The 21,356-nt window shown below is 42.4% G+C and overlaps 1 protein-coding gene across 3 annotated transcripts in view; it reads left to right on the top strand.

Annotated features, from left to right (window-relative positions):
• LOC135551398 (KH domain-containing, RNA-binding, signal transduction-associated protein 3-like) overlaps positions 1-21,356 on the top strand; it is a 163,933-nt gene that overhangs the window by 75,797 nt on the left and 66,780 nt on the right. For all 3 annotated transcript variants that reach the window (XM_064982619.1, XM_064982617.1, XM_064982618.1), the window contains exon 2: positions 10,348-10,475. In XM_064982619.1, coding sequence (XP_064838691.1) covers positions 10,348-10,475 — 128 coding nt within the window. The remainder of the gene's footprint in view (positions 1-10,347; positions 10,476-21,356) is intronic.

Below are 21,356 nucleotides of genomic sequence, written 5' to 3'. Positions count from 1 at the left end.
CGTTCATGTCTTTGATTGTCTTCTGAACTTAAACGTCTCTGTTTCCCCAGACTGTTGTATGGAAATATAAAAATGCATATACAATTCAAGACTCCTCCAGGTAGATGAGAAAAAAACATCATTTTTCTTCCCTTTGCCATGACAAGGAATCGTCTAAATAGTTTATAGCTGTACAAATCTAACTGGATTCATCAAACTATTACACCACAGTATAATATCACAGTAAAATTATTAATTTTAAGGCTGTATTGTGTTTTAGGTTATTGTCCTGCTGAAAGGTGAATTTGAATTTGTTTCTTAGTGTCTGGTAGAAAGCATACTGAACCATGTTTTCCTCTAGGATTTTTCCTGTGCTTAGCTCCATTCCATTTATTTTTATCCTGAAAAACTCCCCAGTCCTAAACGATTATGAGCATATCCATAACAAGATGCAGCCACCAGCATGCTTGAAAATATGGAGAGTGGTGCTCAGTAATGTGTTGTATTGGATTTACCCCAAACGTAATACTTTGTATTCAGGACCAGAAGATAATTGCTTTGTCACGCTGTCAAATAGGTTAGTATTGTGGAGTAATTATAATGTTGTTGATCCATCCTCAGTTCTCTCCCATCACAGTCATTATACTTCATAACTGTTTTAAAGTCACCATTGGCCTCGTGGTGAAATCCCTGAGCGGTTTCCTTCCTCTCTGGCAACTGAGTTAGGAAGGACGCCTGTATCTTTGTAGTGACTGGGTGTATTGATACACCATCCAAAGTGTAATTAATAACTTCACCATGCTGAAAGGGATATCTGCTTCTTTTTTTGTTTTACCCATCTAGCAATAGGTACCTTTCTTTGCGATGCGTTGGAAAACCTCCCTTAGTCTTTGTGTGGTTGAATCTGTGTTTGAAGTTCACTGCGACTGAGGGACCTTACAGATTATTGTATGTGTGGTGTACAGAGATGAGGTAATTATTCAAAAATCATATTAAACACTATTTTTCACACAGAGTGAGTCCATGCAACTTATTATGTGACTTGATAAGCAAACTTTTACTGCTGGACTTATTTAGGCTTGCCATAACAAAGGGGTTGAATACTTATTGACTCAAGACGTTTCAGCTTCTCCTTTTTAATTAATTTGTAAAAATGGCAGAAAACATAATTCCATGGGGTATTGTGTCAGTGACATAAATTCTCAATTTAATCCATTTCCAATTCATGGTGTAACACAACAAAATACGGCAAAAGTCAAGGGGAGTGAATACTTTCTGAAGGCACTGTATTCCCAATACTAACAGTAAGGCAGGGTGGGGCAGGCCAAATAACTGCATCCCTATATACTCTATCCTCTCTATGAGAATGATTAGAGAGGAAGGTTCAACTGAACAGAGTATTCCTGGTATTCCTGATACCAACGGGCAGGCTGCTGAGTTGAAAAGGCCCCCTGCAGTGGTGGAGGGCCTCTCAGTCTCAGTCTTACCATAGCTGGGCTGCCAGGGGCTACAGGGAGGGAGAGTTTGCAGTCTTAATCCTGGACATTGTTTGCTGGCTGCACGCAGGTCTGGGCACGTTACTTACCTCACAGCAGAGAACCCAGCTGCCAGGGGCCAGGGGTGAGCGAGAGAGAGCGAGAGAGCGAGAGAGAGAGAGAGAGAGAGAGAGAGAGAGAGAGAGAGAGAGAGAGAGAGAGAGAGAGAGAGAGGGAGAGAGAGAGAGAGAGAGAGAAAGAGAGAGAGAGAGAGAGAGAGAGAGGGAGAGAGAGAGAAAGAGAGAGAGACCAGCGCTGGGCCGGGTAAGGAGAATGTAATCTCCAGATTAGGGGCCAAAACGAATTCCTGCTGCCAGACTGACCTTGTCTGGGAGCCAGTGAAATTGGTGGACGACATGAGGGTTGGAGTGTTGAACTGAGGCTGAACCCTGTGTGGTTGGATGGTCGGAGTGTTGAGCTGCGCGCTTTCTCTTTCTAGGTTCACAGCCTGATACCCTGAATCACACTGAATTGGTGGTCTTATTAGGAATGAAACAAAGATAGTGAACCCTGCATGGTCGGAGGGACTGAGTGTTGAGCTGAGAAAACCCTGCATGGCAGAGGGGTCTGAGTGTTGAGCTGAGAAAACCCTGCATGGCAGAGGGGTCTGAGTGCTGAGCTGAGAAAACCCTGCATGGCGGGAGGGTCTGAGTGTTGAGCTGAGAAAACCCTGCATGGCGGGAGGGTCTGAGTGTTGAGCTGAGAAAACCCTGCATGGCGGGAGGGTCTGAGTGTTGAGCTGAGAAAACCCTGCATGCCAGAGGGGTCTGAGTGCTGAGCTGAGAAAACCCTGCATGGCAGAGGGGTCTGAGTGTTGAGCTGAGAAAACCCTGCATGGCAGAGGGGTCTGAGTGTTGAGCTGAGAAAACCCTGCATGGCAGAGGGGTCTGAGTGCTGAGCTGAGAAAACCCTGCATGGCGGGAGGGTCTGAGTGTTGAGCTGAGAAAACCCTGCATGGCGGGAGGGTCTGAGTGTTGAGCTGAGAAAACCCTGCATGGCGGGAGGGTCTGAGTGTTGAGCTGAGAAAACCCTGCATGCCAGAGGGGTCTGAGTGCTGAGCTGAGAAAACCCTGCATGGCAGAGGGGTCTGAGTGCTGAGCTGAGAAAACCCTGCATGGCGGGAGGGTCTGAGTGTTGAGCTGAGAAAACCCTGCATGGCGGGAGGGTCTGAGTGTTGAGCTGAGAAAACCCTGCATGCCAGAGGGGTCTGAGTGCTGAGCTGAGAAAACCCTGCATGGCAGAGGGGTCTGCTTGTTGAGCTGAGAAAACCCTGCATGGCAGAGGGGTCTGAGTGTTGAGCTGAGAAAACCCTGCATGGCAGATGGGTCTGAGTGTTGAGCTGAGACAGCCCTGCATGCCAGAGGAGTCTGAGTGTTGAGCTGAGAAAACCCTGCATGGTAGGAGGGTCTGAGTATTGAGCTGAGACAGCCCTGAGTGTTGAGCGGCGTGTTTTCTCTAACTAGGTTCACAGCCTGATACCCTGAATCACACTGAATTGGTGGTCATATTAGGAATGAAGCAAAGGCAGTTTGTCAACAGCCTGCTTTCGTGTAGCGATCATTTCTCTATTACTATACGGAGGTGGAGCTGTAGAGGTGGAGGAAGAGAAGGAGGCATTGATAATTCAAATGTAAATGCATTTTAGAGTGATTTCTGCCTGAGATTGATTTAATGAACAGAGGCGAGGAGCGCCTGGTCTCCTGTTGTGAGGAAACTGACCAGGGTTGTTCTAGGCCTGCACAGTTCATTAAGGCTTTGCTTCAGAGCATTACAGAATAATGACATGAAGTTCCCGTTTCGGCATTTCTATTCATTTGGTTCTTAATTTCACTTAAAAGCCAGAAGTAAAACTCATTATCTCTTTTGCAGAAAGAAAACAATATACTATATAATTTTCAATAAAGATGAAATCAAAAACAAACACATTTGAACTTTTTTTTAAATGTCAACTTAAAGTCCGTTTTTTTCAGCTCTAAGAGTCCTGTTTGTCTGAAGGACAGAGAGAAATTAGTTAAATTCCCCCTGTGTTAATATGACATTCTTTTGACCATACAATGTCACCTGGAGGCTTCAGGTAATCACTTAACCGACTGAAACTCTGAGTATGGTGCTTTTTCATCACAGTCTGTCAGTTGTCATAGAAATCTACAAAGAGTCACAAGCAGGGGGCAATTTGAGGGGGAAATAGCATCTACATCAAACACTGGGCTAACACAAGACTGTGACACATTGAAATGACAGCAGGTAGCCCTGGTATTGATCTGTAACCTGGTAAATCTAGCTACCCAAACCTACAAACCACTTATATTGTGTGTTTCTTACTCATGTTGTTTCTTTCTTAATATAATATACACATACTATAATGTTGTATCATGACACTATTTTATATAGTCTGTTTGACTGGGAAGTATTTCAGTATTAAGTCGAGATGGAAATATATAGGATGTATAGGCTACGGTGTGTGTTCACTGCAAAGTTTGGGAAATCGATTAAGACACTACTACATAAAACAAGTAACAAAACAAATGATTATTTTTATTTAACTCTAAAGCACCAGTCTGTTCCAGCCAATTGAGTTAGAATGTGGAGTTAAGACAGTTTTACTTATGTTTCTTTATGTGGGAATTTGAAGAAGCCTTTTATGGTAATAATGTTTGGTTCATGCTATATCACAGAAACATTGCATCAAATGTTTCTCTCTTTTTCTTTAATGTCTAAATTCTCAAAGCTCTGACATGCTTTACCATCACAAAAGTAGACTTTTCTGCCAGTGTGACATTTTCTGCCTGAGGAAGTTTGTACAAAGACATAATGTCTTTCTTTTGGGAAGAAAAAAAACATAACAAAAACAACATGAAGACAGAGTAAGGAGCAGGACAGAACACATTTAGAAGAATAATGTCCAAGCATTTGTCGCCGAACTCATGGTGTGTGACCATTATTGCCCAGGACAACATTGCCTCCTGTTTGGAAGAAATATAATATCCTTAACCTTATGCATCTATCAACTAGTCTCAAGGAGTTTGGCGAAAATGGCACGATATAGCCACAAATGCACCGTATGCATTCCCCACATAGTTTGCATGATCAATATTTAATGTGACCGCTATTAGACCTCTGATGCTTGGTCTTCTTAATATCACATCGCAACATTTACCCTCTCTGCAATGTGACATTAGAGGATGTAGCAATCCCCCCCCCCATCTCAACTCCTCACCGCTCACAGTCTGATGTGAAAGTCAAGCATAATCTTGCAAATCTCTTCCAGTTTATGCATTTTAAATGAGGGGGGGGGGGGGTGGATGTGGTCTAAATAAGTGCGCTGCTTTTCTTAAGTGATTCCACGTCTAATAGAGGACTAGACATCTGGGAACTGGGCCAGGCCCCCTACTGTGTAGATCCGAGCTGTCACCGGAGCACACTGAGGCCTTGTAAAGCTGTAAATACAATTTTAATGACATCTCTGTCCTCTTTGATGGAGGAAGAACCACAGTCCCCATCAAACAAGACCTTTTTTCTTGGGCTGAAGGATCCCGACAGGGCCAGTTGAAATGCATCTCCCACTACAGTCCCCACCGGCTCAGAGGAGAAGAGGGCACTCTTAGTGAACACTGTATTCTTGATACGTATTAACCAAACCACTGTGGAAATAGAACACCAAACTGCAGTTTAGGTTGTTTCAATAGAGGGGACAGCTGGGTATTATAGATTGGAAATATCCACACATTCAAGGCCCAGATGTTTTAAAATCCTTACAGCCATGAACATTGAGGGATTTCACTGACACATCAGAGAACTGTTGAAACCAATAAGGGGGTATTGACTCATCCACAGGATACCGAATATTGCCCTGAGGACAACCAGAGCATTGAGGAACAAAGACAGACTCTCTGTAAGGCTAATATTAATATTAATCTGGGCTCTCCTCAGAATGTGAGGAATCTGCTCCCTCCAGGGATGAGTTCAGGCTTAGAAGAGATTCCAGCTTACTGATACATCCGTTATCGTAGTCTTTCACTTCATTCTTGGAATCTAATGCTGTCAACTAGGGGCAGCATGTAGCCTAGTGGTTAACAGTTTTGGGCCAGTAACTGAAAGGTTGTGGATCGAATCCCTGAGCTAACAAGGTAAAAATCTGTCGTTCTGCCCCTGAACAAGGCAGGCTTTGAAAATAAGAATTTGTTCCTAACTGACTTGCCGAGTTAAGTATAGGTTAAATTTAAAAACTCAGAGAAGAAAGACCTCAAGATGCAATGGAAATGATATGTAGAGAGTCAAATCTGGAGACAACTTGTTTTCATTTTCTTCACATCACTACCATGGCTTTATTAGCATGTATACGAAAGACCCACATGTTACACAAGTTACACCCTGATATTTTATTTATTTATTTATTTTACCGTTATTTAACTAGGCAAGTCAGTTAAGAACAAATTCTTATTTTCAATGACGGCCTAGGAACAGTGGGTTACAATAATTGGCCAGCCAAATGACCGTGATCACTGTAATAACTATTTGAATAGCAAAAATATATATATATTGTTTTTTTTATTATAATTGTTTCACGCACATTTTCACCTCTCCTCTGCTTCTGACTGTGCTGAATAGACAGTAGCGGTACATGGTTATAAATCACTGGGGAAGCCAAGCCAGGGGAAAAAAGCCATATTACAACCTATGTGTTGTGATGATTGCGTTGTTTTCGCTCTATAACCTGTTAGTTCATATGTCTTACCACTGTGATATATAGGCTTAAGGCCAAGACAGTAAGAAGACACGGCGTGCAGAATACATTCAACCACGGTGTGTTTCATCACAAGACCAGAGAGCAACATCTGTCTGGTGAAGTCCACAAAGCATATTGCATGTGATAAACAGGTACATGACCTACAGCAGGGTCAACCATGTTATTCATGTTTCTGGCATTTTTCGGACTACTAAACAACTATTGATTTAGAACACCAGAGAGTTATCGAGAGAAAACAGGAGCTGCCTCCACTATTCCAGCACCGTTTCATCTTCAACTTTTCATCATCATCAAATCACCTCTGCTTAGTGCAACTAATAGATACCAAAAACAATTTATTTCCAATCAACATAAGCTAAATATAATGTGTCTGTCCATGGTACTGATTTATCTGTGTGTGTGAGTGTGTGTGTGTGCATATGTAGAAAAACATGTTGACTCACCCTACTTAGAAAACTGCCAATGCCATCCTCCTCTCTTTCATGTTGCCGAAATGGTCTATCACTCTGTCATACAGTACACACTTTTAGTTTTTGTTGTCATAGGCTACCTTGATAAAATGCTTGCTGCTAGCCTAACTTCCTCTCATGGGCATTAGTCAGCTAGTTAGCCTTCTACATCTAGCTACATATCCTCTCAAGCCAGAGGCACAATTTATGAATTTATGGTTGGGATCAGAATCGACATTAAAATCGTAGATGTAATCATTGAGCATTACGGATGATTAAGTGAAGCTACAAGTCCAAATCCTTATCTCCACCCATGACTAATTTAGGAAATGGCCCATTTGAGCTAGCTAGCTAGCCACTGGAGGACAACAACACAATGTTTTTTTCTGTCAATGACGTTTGGCTTTTGATGTGATATGACTGGAAAAGCTCATTGTTCTAGCTGTGTTAATGGTGTGAAGCCAAATCCAAACTGGCTTCCCTTGACACATTTTTATTGGTGCGCAAGGACCATTCACAGTTGAGCTCACTCTGTTTAACTCAACGCTGATTGGCTATTATTATATAAATTATTTTATCAAGGGAGGCCAGATGCCCGCTGGCTTCCCTTGCATTCAATGCTATGGGCAGCAACAATATCATACTCCTTTTGACCAGACAGCCTCCGATAGCATCGCTCGGATGCTTTCTCCGGTGAGACATATTTAGCCTCTTCCAAATTCAAGAAACGTTATGAAACACAGAGAGACTAAAGATAATTTATTTTAGACTTTTTTTCTTGGTAAATTTTTGAGGGAAGGCTGGATTCCTTTGGCATCCATGAATACACTCCACTGTGAATAGAACGGGCATCCCCATTCAGGTCAATGATGGCATAATGAGTGGACTGGCGGCCATTTCAAGTGTCCCCATAGGAGCAAAGCAGCAAGTAAAATACAGTGCCTTGCGAAAGTATTCGGCCCCCTTGAACTTTGCGACCTTTTTCCACATTTCAGGCTTCAAACATAAAGATATAAAACTGTATTTTTTTGTGAAGAATCAACAACCAGTGGGACACAATCATGAAGTGGAACGACATTTATTGGATATTTCAAACTTTTTTAACAAATCAAAAACTGAAAAATTGGGCGTGCAAAATTATTCAGCCCCTTTACTTTCAGTGCAGCAAACTCTCTCCAGAAGTTCAGTGAGGATCTCTGAATGATCCAATGTTGACCTAAATGACGATAAATACAATCCACCTGTGTGTAATCAAGTCTCCGTATAAATGCACCTGCACTGTGATAGTCTCAGAGGTCCATTAAAAGCGCAGAGAGCATCATGAAGAACAAGGAACACACCAGGCAGGTCCGAGATACTGTTGTGAAGAAGTTTAAAGCCGGATTTGGATACAAAAAGATTTCCCAAGCTTTAAACATCCCAAGGAGCACTGTGCAAGCGATAATATTGAAATGGAAGGAGTATCAGACCACTGCAAATCTACCAAGACCTGGCCGTCCCTCTAAACTTTCAGCTCATACAAGGAGAAGACTGATCAGAGATGCAGCCAAGAGGCCCATGATCACTCTGGATGAACTGCAGAGATCTACAGCTGAGGTGGGAGACTCTGTCCATAGGACAACAATCAGTCGTATATTGCACAAATCTGGCCTTTATGGAAGAGTGGCAAGAAGAAAGCCATTTCTTAAAGATATCCATAAAAAGTGTCATTTAAAGTTTGCCACAAGCCACCTGGGAGACACACCAAACATGTGGAAGAAGGTGCTCTGGTCAGATGAAACCAAAATTGAACTTTTTGGCAACAATGCAAAATGTTATGTTTGGCGTAAAAGCAACACAACTCATCACCATGAACACACCATCCCCACTGTCAAACATGGTGGTGGCAGCATCATGGTTTGGGCCTGCTTTTCTTCAGCAGGGACAGGGAAGATGGTTAAAATTGATGGGAAGATGGATGGAGCCAAATACAGGACCATTCTGGAAGAAAACCTGATGGAGTCTGCAAAAGACCTGAGACTGGGACGGAGATTTGTCTTCCAACAAGACAATGATCCAAAACATAAAGCAAAATCTACAATGGAATGGTTCAAAAATAAACATATCCAGGTGCTAGAATGGCCAAGTCAAAGTCCAGACCTGAATCCAATCGAGAATCTGTGGAAAGAACTGAAAACTGCTGTTCACAAATGCTCTCCATCCAACCTCACTGAGCTCGAGCTGTTTTGCAAGGAGGAATGGGAAAAAATGTCAGTCTCTTGATGTGCAAAACTGATAGAGACATACCCCAAGCAACTTACAGCTGTAATCGAAGCAAAAGGTGGTGCTACAAAGTATTAACTTAAGGGGGCTGAATAATTTTGCACGCCCAATTTTTCAGTTTTTGATTTGTTAAAAAAGTTTGAAATATCCAATAAATGTCGTTCCACTTCATGATTGTGTCCCACTTGTTGTTGATTCTTCACAAACAAATACAGTTTTATATCTTTTTTTTTGAAGCCTGAAATGTGGCAAAAGGTCGCAAAGTTCAAGGGGGCCGAATACTTTCGCAAGGCACTGTATGTGCTAAAATATGTGCTAAAATATGTGCTGTGATTTGTTGGTTCAACTCAACTGACATTCAAAAAATACATACCATTTCATGTGCCACATCAGTTAACATAATTTGAATGAACATTATAAGTACATCACCATGGAAATTATTGCATCACAATACCAGGCAGCCATTGTGAGTGTCCCAATTAGTTTACCAGTCAAATTGCCAGGGTTAGAAGTTCCAAGCCTGTTCTATTCATCCTAGTGTTATGTGTGCTTCTGCTGCCTTGTGGTCATTCCCCCAATTTTTTAAAAATAAAATAATATTGATAGTTATTTGATTTTAATGACGGTCTTCATCCATAACCATTGGTTACACGGTTATACGGTAATTGTAATTGTAGCCCTAGTAGGTAGTATATGTCCATAGATAATGTGTGTGTTTCTGTTGAAGTCCTCCCTCCACTACCCCAGTTAAAGTGTCCACTGACCAATGCTAGCCTGAAGGCTTCGGTTCTGCCCTTGGTCCCCTCCCTACCTGGCCCTCCCTGTCCCCCCCTACATTACCATGTTATTGGCTCCTGAACACAGATGTTATCCATCTCATTGATCCTTCAAGGTAACATCTTCAAATACATCAAAGGCTACCTTCTAAACAGGAGGAACCATCAAGCCCAATATTTTACATAACCTACAGATATACTTGCCTCCCTAATTATACATTTTCATGAGGTAAAACATGAAAGCTATTCAAATGTCTGGGAAAGTCAAATTTAATCTACCTACTATTATATTGCAAAATATTACAAACCAGACAGAGAGCTTCTTCCAATGGGCACGATGAATGACTATGATATGATTACAACCATATCCAGGTAAATTACAGCATTGCCAAAAGAGCCTATTTCACAGTTGACTGAGAAAGCAAAAAGGTGTGAGCCTGAGCGACAACAAACCAAACTGGCACCCGTAAATTATATTATTTCAGTTCGGCAAACTCCTGTGAGAAAATGGACAAACATCTTTTGATCCTTTGATCACTTTTTGTCTTAATCATTTATAGTCATTGATTCTTATCTTGCTTTTATCTTTCTCCCTGTAGAAATTGAAAAATTACAAAAAGATGAAGGAAAAGAAGAAAAAGAAGAGGAGAAGTTCATCGATGTCGTCATCAACAAGAACATGAAGCTGGGCCAGAAAGTGTTAATACCCGTCAGACAGTTCCCCAAAGTAAGTGCTGCTGGATTTGGCTACATATGTTCAGATCGTACTGTGCAACTGCAAACAAAGAATGGTTTCTATTCAGTTAGCCTCTGTGATGCTTTTTCTTCTCCAAACATCTATTTTACGTTTTTGTAACATTAGTACAAATCACCTTTCATTTTAGAGAACCCCTCCCATTCTTCTGTTAGATGACGTCCCGTCAGCTCGATGACCTTGGTCAATGACGTGTGTTCACATCTCCATGTGCTTGTCACTCTTTCCATACGCTTTCTGTTTGATCCTGAGACGATGACTCACTACGGATGCATGTTTGAGGATGCTATTTCCTGCAGAGATGTCGAGGTTTAAATTGTTCTTGGTCTTTTCATTTCTGGCTAATTGCTTTTGACACCTTGCATGTTTTCTTTGAAAAGACAAACTAGTGGGGAAAATATGCATGTCTATTGAGGACAAAGCAGATATACAGTGGGGCAAAAAAGTATTTAGTCAGCCACCAATTGTGCAAGTTCTCCCACTTAAAAAGATGAGAGAGGCCTGTAATTTTCATCAAAGGTACACTTCAACTATGACAGACAAAATGAGAAAAGAAAATCCAGAAAATCACATTGTAGGATTTTTAATGAATGTATTTGCAAATTATGGTGGAAAATAAGTATTTGGTCACCTACAAACAAGCAAGATTTCTGACTCTCACAGACCTAAAACATCTTCTTTAATAGGCTCCTCTGTCCTCCACTCGTTACCTGTATCAATGGCACCTGTTTGAACTTGTTATCAGTATAAAATACACCTGACCACAACCTCAAACAGTCACACTCCAAACTCCACTATGGCCAAGACCAAAGAGCTGCTTGGTTTGAAGAAATCAACTGTGGAAGCAATTATTAGGAAATGGAAGACATACAAGACCACTGATAATCTCCCTCGATCTGGGGCTCCACGCAAGATCTCACCCTGTGGGGTCAAAATGATCACAAGAACGGTGAGCAAAAATCCCAGAACCACACGGGGGGACCTAGTGAATGACCTGCAGAGACCTGGGACCAAAGTAACAAAGCCTACTATCAGTAACACACTACGCCGCCAGGGACTCAAATCCTGCAGTGCCAGACGTGTCCCCCTGCTTAAGCCAGTACATGTCCAGGCCCATCTGAAGTTTGCTAGAAGGCATTTGGATGATCCAGAAGAAGATTAGGAGAATGTCATATGGTCAGATGAAACCAAAATATAACTTTTTGGTAAAAACTCAACTCGTCGTGTTTGGAGGACAAAGAATTCTGAGTTGCATCCAAAGAACACCATACCTACTGTGAAGTATAGGGGTGGAAACATCATGCTTTGGGGCTGTTTTTCTGCAAAGGGACCAGGACGACTGATCCGTGTAAAGGAAAGAATGAATGGGGCCATGTATCATGAGATTTTGAGTGAAAACCTCCTTCCATCAGCAAGGGCATTGAAGATTAAATGTGGCTGGGTCTTTCAGCATGACAATGATCCCAAACACACTGCCCGGGCAACAAAGGAGTGGCTTCGTAAGAAGCATTTCATGGTCCTGGAGTGGCCTAGCCAGTCTCCAGATCTCAACCCCATAGAAAATCTTTGGAGGGAGTTGAAAGTCCGTGTTGCCCAGCAACAGCCCCAAAACATCATTGCTCTAGAGGAGATCTGCTTGGAGGAATGGGCCAAAATACCAGCAACAGTGTGTGAAAACCTTGTGAAGACTTACAGAAAACGTTTGACCTCTGTCATTGCCAACGAATGGTATATAACAAAGTATTGAGAAACCTTTGTTATTGACCAAATACTTATTTTCCACCATAATTTGCACATAAATTCATTAAAAATCCTACAATGTGATTTTCTGGATTTTTTTTCTCATTTTGTCTGTCATAGTTGAAGTGTACTTATGATGAAAATTACAGGCCTCTCTCATCTTTTTAAGTGGGAGAACTTGCACAATTGGTGGCTGACTAAATACTTTTTTGCCCCACTGTATAACAATAGTCAATACAGAGTGAAAGAAAAGAGAGAGGGAGAGAAAGAGAGAGAGAGAGCACCTGCGCTTTCCTTTTTTCTCTCTCGCTCCAGCAAATAGAAACAGAGCATCTCAAAGAGCCTCACACCTCTCAGAGTAACCTCCATGTGAAGATGAAACAGCCCATGCTGTTTGAGTGAGAATGCTATGCTCCTCTAGCCATGTGATGAGAGCCCCTCAGCCCTCCGCTCTGAGACAAAGCTCCCAGCATAAGTATCAGCCTTTAATGGCGCCACACGGCAGCTACATGACAGCCGGCTCCCACAGGGACCAGAGCAGGGAGGCTAGTAGGGTGGCGGAGAGGCTAGCATAAACGTGAGATGCCTCACTCAGGTGGTGATGATGTCTTCACTCAGGCTTTCACCTCAGTCCTCTCTGAGAGTGGCTGTAGATGAATGACCTGGCTTTCAGAGGACAGTAAGCTGCAGAAGGTTCAACAATCTGTGTTGACACACTATTCCCTATTTAGTGCACTACTTTTGTCAGTGCAAGATCTACGTCTTCTAGATAACCTGGTGAGAGCTACATTTTGTCCCTTTCTAAAACAATTACAATGACATGTGTAATAAAGGGAGATGTAATGTCATCCATAAAAACGTCTATGTCACATAGGAGTGCAGCTAAACACATTTGCTTGGACAGCTTTGATAAGTGGGGCCGCTAATACGCTGTTTAGAGCCTCAACAAGCCACCGAAGGAAGAAATATTACATTTGTTCAATCTGACAGGTAGCAATGGACTAGAGTGATTGCCCTGACTCCAATGGGTTTTCTCCCTGAACAACAGGCATCACCTTTTGGTTTTCTCCACTGAAGTGGCTCGCTGCGTTTTCCAAAAGCGACCGTTTAGACTCATGTTCAGAGGGCTTAAATCCATCTTCGAAAACACAGCTTTTCTATCAATAGTATGAAACAGGCAAGGACACCATAGGGAAGGTTCCAGATGTTAGGTTTTCTAGGAACAATTTAATTATATTTTATCTATGAAATTGAAGACCGAACACTCTTCAATTGGGCCGCTGGTTAATAACTAGGTTAACCTGGATTATCATATTCACACAGCAGCACAGTTCATTGTCAGCCTAGCGGGTACTCCTGCAATGATGGAGAATGGGTTATGCATGTACAATCGTTCCTCACTTATAAGTTTTGAGATTATGCCGTGACTGTTCGTGGTAGATGCTGGCAAATGTTGGTAAATTGCGTCATTCTGTCATCGCACCACACTATCACAAGGGGGAGTTAGAACTGTGGCACAAATTGACTATCTTTTCATAAATGAATGGAGGTTTGAATGTTTCAGTCCAAGAGTCTCTCTTCTCTGGGGCTAGAGTCCTGCATAAGGCAAAAATAATTCTAGCAAGAAGTCCCGGAGTTGAGAGAGAACTTGGGTAAATACAATTGCGCAATTACACTTGACATGTGGACTGACAATGTTTGAAAAATAGGCGTGGTGGGCATTTGGTTTCTCTCCCTCGAAAACCAGAAAATAAATAGTCTAAATAACAGACTGGCTGTATATACCACAGTGTGAAAGAGTGATATCCCCTCCAAAGTATATACATTGCATTCAGAAAGTTTTCAGACCCCTTGACTTTTCCCATGTTTTGTTACGTTACAGCCTGGTTCTAAAACCTTATTGATAAAAAATATATATAAAAAATCCTCATCAATCTACACACAATACCCCATAATGATTAATTGAAAACAGTTTTTATATAAAAATAAAAATAACAAGTCCGGGCTCTGGCTGGGCCACTCAAGGACATTCAAAGAATTGTCCTGAAGCCACTCCTGTGTTGTCTTGGCTGTGTGCTTAGGGTCGTTGTCCTGTTGGAAGGTTAACCTTCACCCCAGTTTGATGTCCTGAGAGCAGGTTTTCATGAAGGATCTCTCTTGTACTTTGCTCTGTTCATATTTCCCTCAATCCTGACTAGTCTCCCAGTCTCTGCCGCTGAAAAACACCCCACAGCATAAAACCTGCCACCACCATGCTTCACCATAGGGATGGTGCCAGGGTTCCTCCAGACATGATGCTTGGAATTCAGGCCAAAGAGTTCAATCTTGGTTTAATCAGACCAGAGAATCTTGTTTTCTTGGTCTGAGATTCCTTTAGGGGCTTTTTGGCAAACTCCAAGTGGGCTGTCGTGCCTTTTACTAAGGAGTGGCTTCTGTCTGGCCACTCTACCATAAAGGCCTGATTAGTGGCCTTTATGGCCATTACTATCCAAGATGGCGTAGCAGTCAGACGTATTTGTCCTTCGTCTTATCGTGTCCCATGTATATATATATTTTTCTTCGCATATCTTTTTATATTTTTCTAAACCCTTACTTCAAAATAATCCCCTGCAACCCGCCTCACCTAATGTGGTGTGGACCTGCTTTTTCTCTAACGTATTTTTCTTTGCCTCTTACTGGAATCTCTCCAACATAAACTAGCCAGCTAACTAGCCAGCCAACGGTCATCAGCTAACCTCTAGCTCGGAAAGCTCTCGCCAGTTTGTACAACGCGATTCAACCAGTGCATACCAGACCTATTTTTCTCTCCATATCCCCTGATTCCTATCGCTCTGAACCTTCTGACCTTTGCAGCTAACGTCCCCTGAATGCCAGCTGTCTAGAGCACAACGCACTGTTGGCTTACGAGGCCCATCGAATACATTCCGAAGCCACTAGCTAGCAGTCAGCTATCCTTTGCTAACGGTCATCAGCTACCTTTATCTCGGACAATTCTCGCCAGTCTGTACAGCGTGACTCAAACCAGAGCGAGTCGGACTTATTCTTCTCGATATCTCTGGATTCCTACCGCAAGCTCTGAACCTATTTTTTTACATTTTTATTATGATATTTTTTTATTTTTTTTTCCACCTGGAATTATAGCAGCTAACGACTCCTGAACGCAAAGTCGCTAATCTGCGGCCTGCTAGCTATCTAAAGCACATTGGACTGCTGGCTTAAGAGGCCCTTCCGACATATTTCTTCGGCCACTATATATATTTTGCCAATTGGCCTGGTTTACCACACGGAGCCCTGCTGATCCGTACGCTGATGTAACTGCACGACTGGGCCACAGCAGACTTCCCTCCATCGCGTCATCCCTCTAAGGCCTTTCTGTTAGCCTGCTAGCCCCGTGCCGCTAGCTGCCTGAAGCCACGCACTGGAGTTGTATGATCACCCGGCTACGCATGCCTTTCTCTAACGTCACCATGCCGTGTCGATTGCTGTTCTGGTTTGTAACTATTGTTTTATTTCACTGTAGAGCCTCTAGCACTGCTCAACACGCCTCGGCTAACAATTTAGTTCCACCCCCCACACACGCAGTGACATCACCTGGTTGAATTGCTATTTCTAGAGACAATATCTCTTTCATTATCACTATATGCACAGGTTTACCCCCACTGTATTCACATCCTACTATACCTTTGTCTGTACATTATGCCTTGAATATATTCTACCGTGCGCAGAAATCTGCTCCTTTTACTCTCTGTTCTGAACGTACTAGGCGTCCAGTTCCGTTAGCCTTCAGCTGTACCCTTATCCTACTCCTCCTCTGTTCCTCTGGTGATGTAGAGGTTAATCCAGGCCCCGCAGTGTCTACCTCCACTCCCACCCCCCAGGCTCTCTCATTTGTTGACTTCTGCAACCGTCAAAGTCTTGGTTTCATGCATGTTAACATTAGAAGCCTCCTCCCTAAGTTTGTTTTATTCACTGCCCTAGCACACTCCACCAATCTGGATGTCCTAGCTGTGTCTGAATCCTGGCTTAGGAAGACCACCAAAAACCTTGAAATTTCCATTCCTAACTATAACATTTTCCGCCAAGATAGAACTTGCAATTTACTGCAAAGATAACCTGCAGAGTTCTGTCTTACTATCCAGGTCTGTACCCAAACAATTTGAGCTTCTACTTCTAAAAATTAACCTTTCCAGAAACAAGTCTCTCACCGTTGCCGCTTGCTATAGACCACCCTCTGCCCCCAGCTGTGCCCTCAACACCATATGTGATTTGATTGCCCCATATCTATCTTCTGAGCTTGTGCTGCTAGGTGACCTAAACTGGGACATGATTAACACCCTAGCCATCCTACAATCTAAGCTTGATGCCCTCAATCTCACACAACTTATCAATGAACCTACCAGATATAACCCCAAATCCGTAAACACGGGCACCCTCATAGATATCATCCTAACCAACCTGCCCTCCAAATACACCTCTGCTGTTTTCAACCAAGATCTCAGCGATCGCTGCCTCATTGCCTGCATCCGTAATGGGTCTGCGAGCAAACGACCACCCCTCATCACTGTCAAACGCTCCCTAAAACACTTCTGCGAGCAGGCCTTTCTAATCGACCTGGCCCGGGTATCCTGGAATGACATTGACCTCATCCCGACAGTAGAGGATGCCTGGTTATTCTTTAAAAGTGCCTTCCTCACCATCTTAAATAGGCATGCCCCATTCAAAAAATGTAGAACCAGGAATAGATATAGCCCTTGGTTCAGTCCAGACCTGTCTGCCCTTGACCAGCACAAAAACATCCTGTGGCGTTCTGCATTAGCATCGATATGCAACTTTTCAGGGAAGTTAGGAACAAATATACACAGGCAGTTAGGAAAGCTAAGGCTAGCTTTTTTAAACAGAAATTTGCAACCTGCAGTACAAACTCAAAAAGGTTCTGGGACACTGTAAAATCCATGGAGAATAAGAGCACCTCATCCTAGCTACCCACTGCTCTGAGGCTAGGAAACACTGTTACAACCGACAAATCCACTATAATTGAGAATTTCGATAAGCATTTCTCTACGACTGGCCATGCTTTCCACCTGGCCACCCCTACCTCGGTCAACTGCCCGGCACCCACCACAGAAACCCGCCCAAGCCCCCACCATTTCTCCTTCACCCATATCCAGATAGCTGATGTTCTGCAAGAGCTGCAAAATCTGGACCCCTACAAATCAGCTGGGCTAGACAATCTGGACCCTCTCTTTCTTAAATTATCTGCCGAATATGTTGCAACCTCTATTACTAGCCTGTTCAACCTCTCTTTCGTATCGTCTGAGATTCCCAAAGATTAGAAAGCTGCCGCGGTCATCCCCCTCTTCAAAGGGGGAGACACTCTAGACCCAAACTGGTATAGACCTATATCTATCCTACCCTGCATCTCTAAGGTCTTCGAAAGCCAAGTTAACAAACAGATTACTGACCATTCTGAATCATAACGTACCTTCTCCGCTATGCAATCTGGTTTCCGAGCTGGTCATGGGTGCACCTCAGCCACGCTCAAGCTCCTTAACGATATCTTAACCGCCATGGATAAGAGACATTACTGTGCAGCTGTATTCATCGACCTGGCCAAGGCTTTCGACTCTGTCAATCACCACATTCTTATTGGCAGACTCAACAGCCTTGGTTTCTCAAATGATTTTCTCGCCTGGTTCACCAACTACTTTTCTGATAGAGCTCAGTGTGTCAAATTGGAGGGCCTGTTGTCCGGACCTCTGGCAGTCTCTATGGGGGTGCCACAGGGTTCAATTCTTGGGCCGACTCTCTTCTCTGTATACATCAATGATGTCGCTCTTGCTGCTGGTGATTCTCTGATCCACCTCTACGCAGACGACACCATTCTGTATACTTCTGGCCCTTCTTTGGACACTGTGTTAACTAACCACCAGACGAGTTTCAATGCCATACAACTCTCCTTCCGTGGCCTCCAACTGCTCTTAAACGCAAATAAAACTAAATGCATGCTCTTCAACCGAACATTGCCCGCACCTACCCGCCCATCCAGCATCACTACTCTGGATGGCTCTGACTTAGAATACGTGGATAACTACAAATACATAGGTGTCTGGCTAGACTGTAAACTCTCCTTCCAGACTCATTAAGCATCTCCAATCAAAAATGTAATCTAGAATCGGCTTCCTCTTTCGCAACAAAGCTTCCTTCACTCATGCTGCCAAACATACCCTCGTAAAACTGACCATCCTACCGATCTTTGACTTCGGCGATGTCATCTATAAAATAGCCTCCAACACTCTACTCAGCAAACTGGATGTAGTCTATCACAGTGCCATCCGTTTTGTTACCAAAGCCCCATATACTACCCACCACTGCGACCTGTACGTTCTCATTGGCTGGCCCTCGCTTCATACTCGTCGCCAAACCCACTGGCTACAGGTTATCTACAAGTGTCTGCTAGGTAAAGCCCCGCCCTATCTCAGCTCGCTCGTCACCATAGCAGCACCCACTCGTAGCACATGCTCTAGCAGGTATATCTCACTGGTCACACCCAAAGCCAATTCCTCTTTGGTCGCCTTTCCTTCCAGTTCTCTGCTGCCACTGACTGGAACAAACTGCAAAAATCACTGAAGTTGGAGATTCCCATCTCCCTCACTAGCTTTAAGAACCAGCTGTCAGAGCAGCTCACAGACCACTGCACCTGTTCATAGCCCATCTGTATACAGCCCATCTGTCTACCTCATTCCCATACTGTATTTATTTATTTTACTCTTTTGCACCACAGTATCTCTACTTGCACATCCATCTTTTGCAAATCTACCATTCCAGTGTTTAATTGCCATATTGTAATTACTTCGCCACCATGGCCTATTTATTGCCTTAACTCCCTTATTTGACCTTATTTGCACTCACTGTATATAGACTTTGTTTTCTTTTTTTCTACTGTATTATTGACTGTATGTTTTGTTCATTCCATGTGTAACTCTGTGTTGTTGTATGTGTCGAACTGCTATGCTTTATCTTGGCCAGGTCGCAGTTGCAAATGAGAACTTGTTCTCAACTAGCCTACCTGGTTAAATAAAGGTGAAATAAAAATAAATAAAAAGTGGAGTGCTGCAGAGTTGGTTGTCCTTCTGGAAGGTTCTCCCATCTCAACAGAGGAACTATTGAGCTCTGTCAGAGTGACCATCGGGTTCTTTGTCAACTCTCTGACCAAGGCCCATACCCGATTGCTTAGTTTGGACAGGCGGCCAGCTCTAGGAAGAGCCTTGGTTGTTCCAAACTTTTTCCATTTATGAATGATGTAGGCCACTGTGTTCTTGGGGACCTTCAATGCTGCATACATTGTTTGCTTCCCTTCCCCAGACCTGTGCCCCGACACAATCCTTTCTCTGAGCTCTACGGACAGTTTCTTCGACCTCATGGTTTGGTTTTTGGTCTGACATGCACTGTGAACTGTGGGACTTTATATAGACAGGTGTGTTCCTTTCCCAAACTGTTCTCCAATCAAATCATGTCCAAGCAATCAAGTTTTAGGAACATCTTAAGGACGATCAATGGAAACAGGATGCACCTGAGCTCAATTTCGAATTTCATAGCAAAGTGTCTGAATACTTATGTAAATAAGGTGTTTCTGTTTTTGTTATTTTTAGCAAAAATGTTTTTGCTTTTTCATTATGGGGTATTGTGTATAGATTGGTGAGGATGTTTTATTTTATTTTATACATTTTGGAATATGTCATTAACGTAAGAAAATGTGGAATAAGTCAAGGGGTCTGAATACTTTCCTAGGGCACCTTAAAGGGAGTTTCTGGAACTGAATGAAAGAGATTCCAGTGAGGTAGGGAGGGGAAAGAGATTGCACATATTTTCAAGACCTGAGCTACTTCATTTGTATATGAAATGTACTAGTTTATTTAGGCAATTTAATATATTCGTTTAGGCTTGACTTAATTAGTAGGCTATTTCGCAGAATTAAGCTAAATTTGTCAGCTGAGTGACTCATTTGTGGCTTTGGATCAAAATAAATAAGTACCAACATTCTTTCTCGGAGTCTTTAATAAAGACATGTTTTGACCAAGTTAATCTGCTCATGTTGCGTGTGTTCAATTACTAGTGACACTGTGGTTACAATGAAGGATGTAAACAAAATAAATCAAATAAATCCTATTTGTAATGAATCATCAGATGCGTGTAACCTAATGGACAAAGAAGGGCAAACATGCAATGTATTCAATGCTTAAGTATACTAAAGTTTCATATTACTAACTCAACATCAAAGACCAGATTTTCTCAAACAAAAAATGCATCAACCCCTAAAAATATATTCATTTTTTATAATCCAATAATTCAAAAAAAAAAGTAGCTGTAAACGAGAGGAGAGACTGCATGCTGAAGACAATCAGAAAGAATGTGTCTTTAACCCTGCGTTATAATAGAACTTATTTTGAAAGGCAGGAATGAGTGAGTCACTCAGCCCTATGTTGTTCCTGCTTCTGTTACCTATTTGAGTGTTTGTCTAATATCCTACTGATTCTGTGATCACCAAGTCTCATGCAACCACAAAATGTTGGAAAAAGCAATTTCACAAATCCGTCTGTTTTTAAACTTTGCTATGCTGTATTCACCAGAACAGAGTCTCTGGTATTACTTATACTTTATTTAGTATTGTTTACGCTGTTCCAAACTGGTAGATAAATCATACTGTAATCTAACAGCACCTGTTTGTCATGCAACAAGTATCTCTTGCCCTTTTGACAATGATTTTACATGATGCCTAATTCACATGATATGCCTAAAATACTGATATCCACTAGGATCATAAAAAACAAACGTTTTCCTTTTGATTACTTAATCTACCTACATCATGTTATTTCAAGTTATCCCTTTGGTGCACGTGCAAAGTTATCTGGAGTTGTTGAACGGGAGAGACAAAATGTATTGCAATAAATTTGAATTGACTGAATGATGAGGATGAAGAAGATAGTGATTGAGTTTCGAAACAATAGTGTAAGATAGTGGCATTGGTAGAGAGTCAGGCGGAGAATGGAGTGAAAGTGCACTGTACTTGTAAGTACACAACAATGCTGTTGACCAGGTGGAAGTGTTTTAGCAGCC

The sequence above is a fragment of the Oncorhynchus masou genome, chromosome 13 (genome assembly GCF_036934945.1).
Source record: "Oncorhynchus masou masou isolate Uvic2021 chromosome 13, UVic_Omas_1.1, whole genome shotgun sequence".
Lineage (NCBI taxonomy): Eukaryota > Metazoa > Chordata > Actinopteri > Salmoniformes > Salmonidae > Oncorhynchus > Oncorhynchus masou.
Note: the sequence above shows the minus strand (reverse complement) of the source record. Positions and strands in the feature narration are given on the sequence as shown.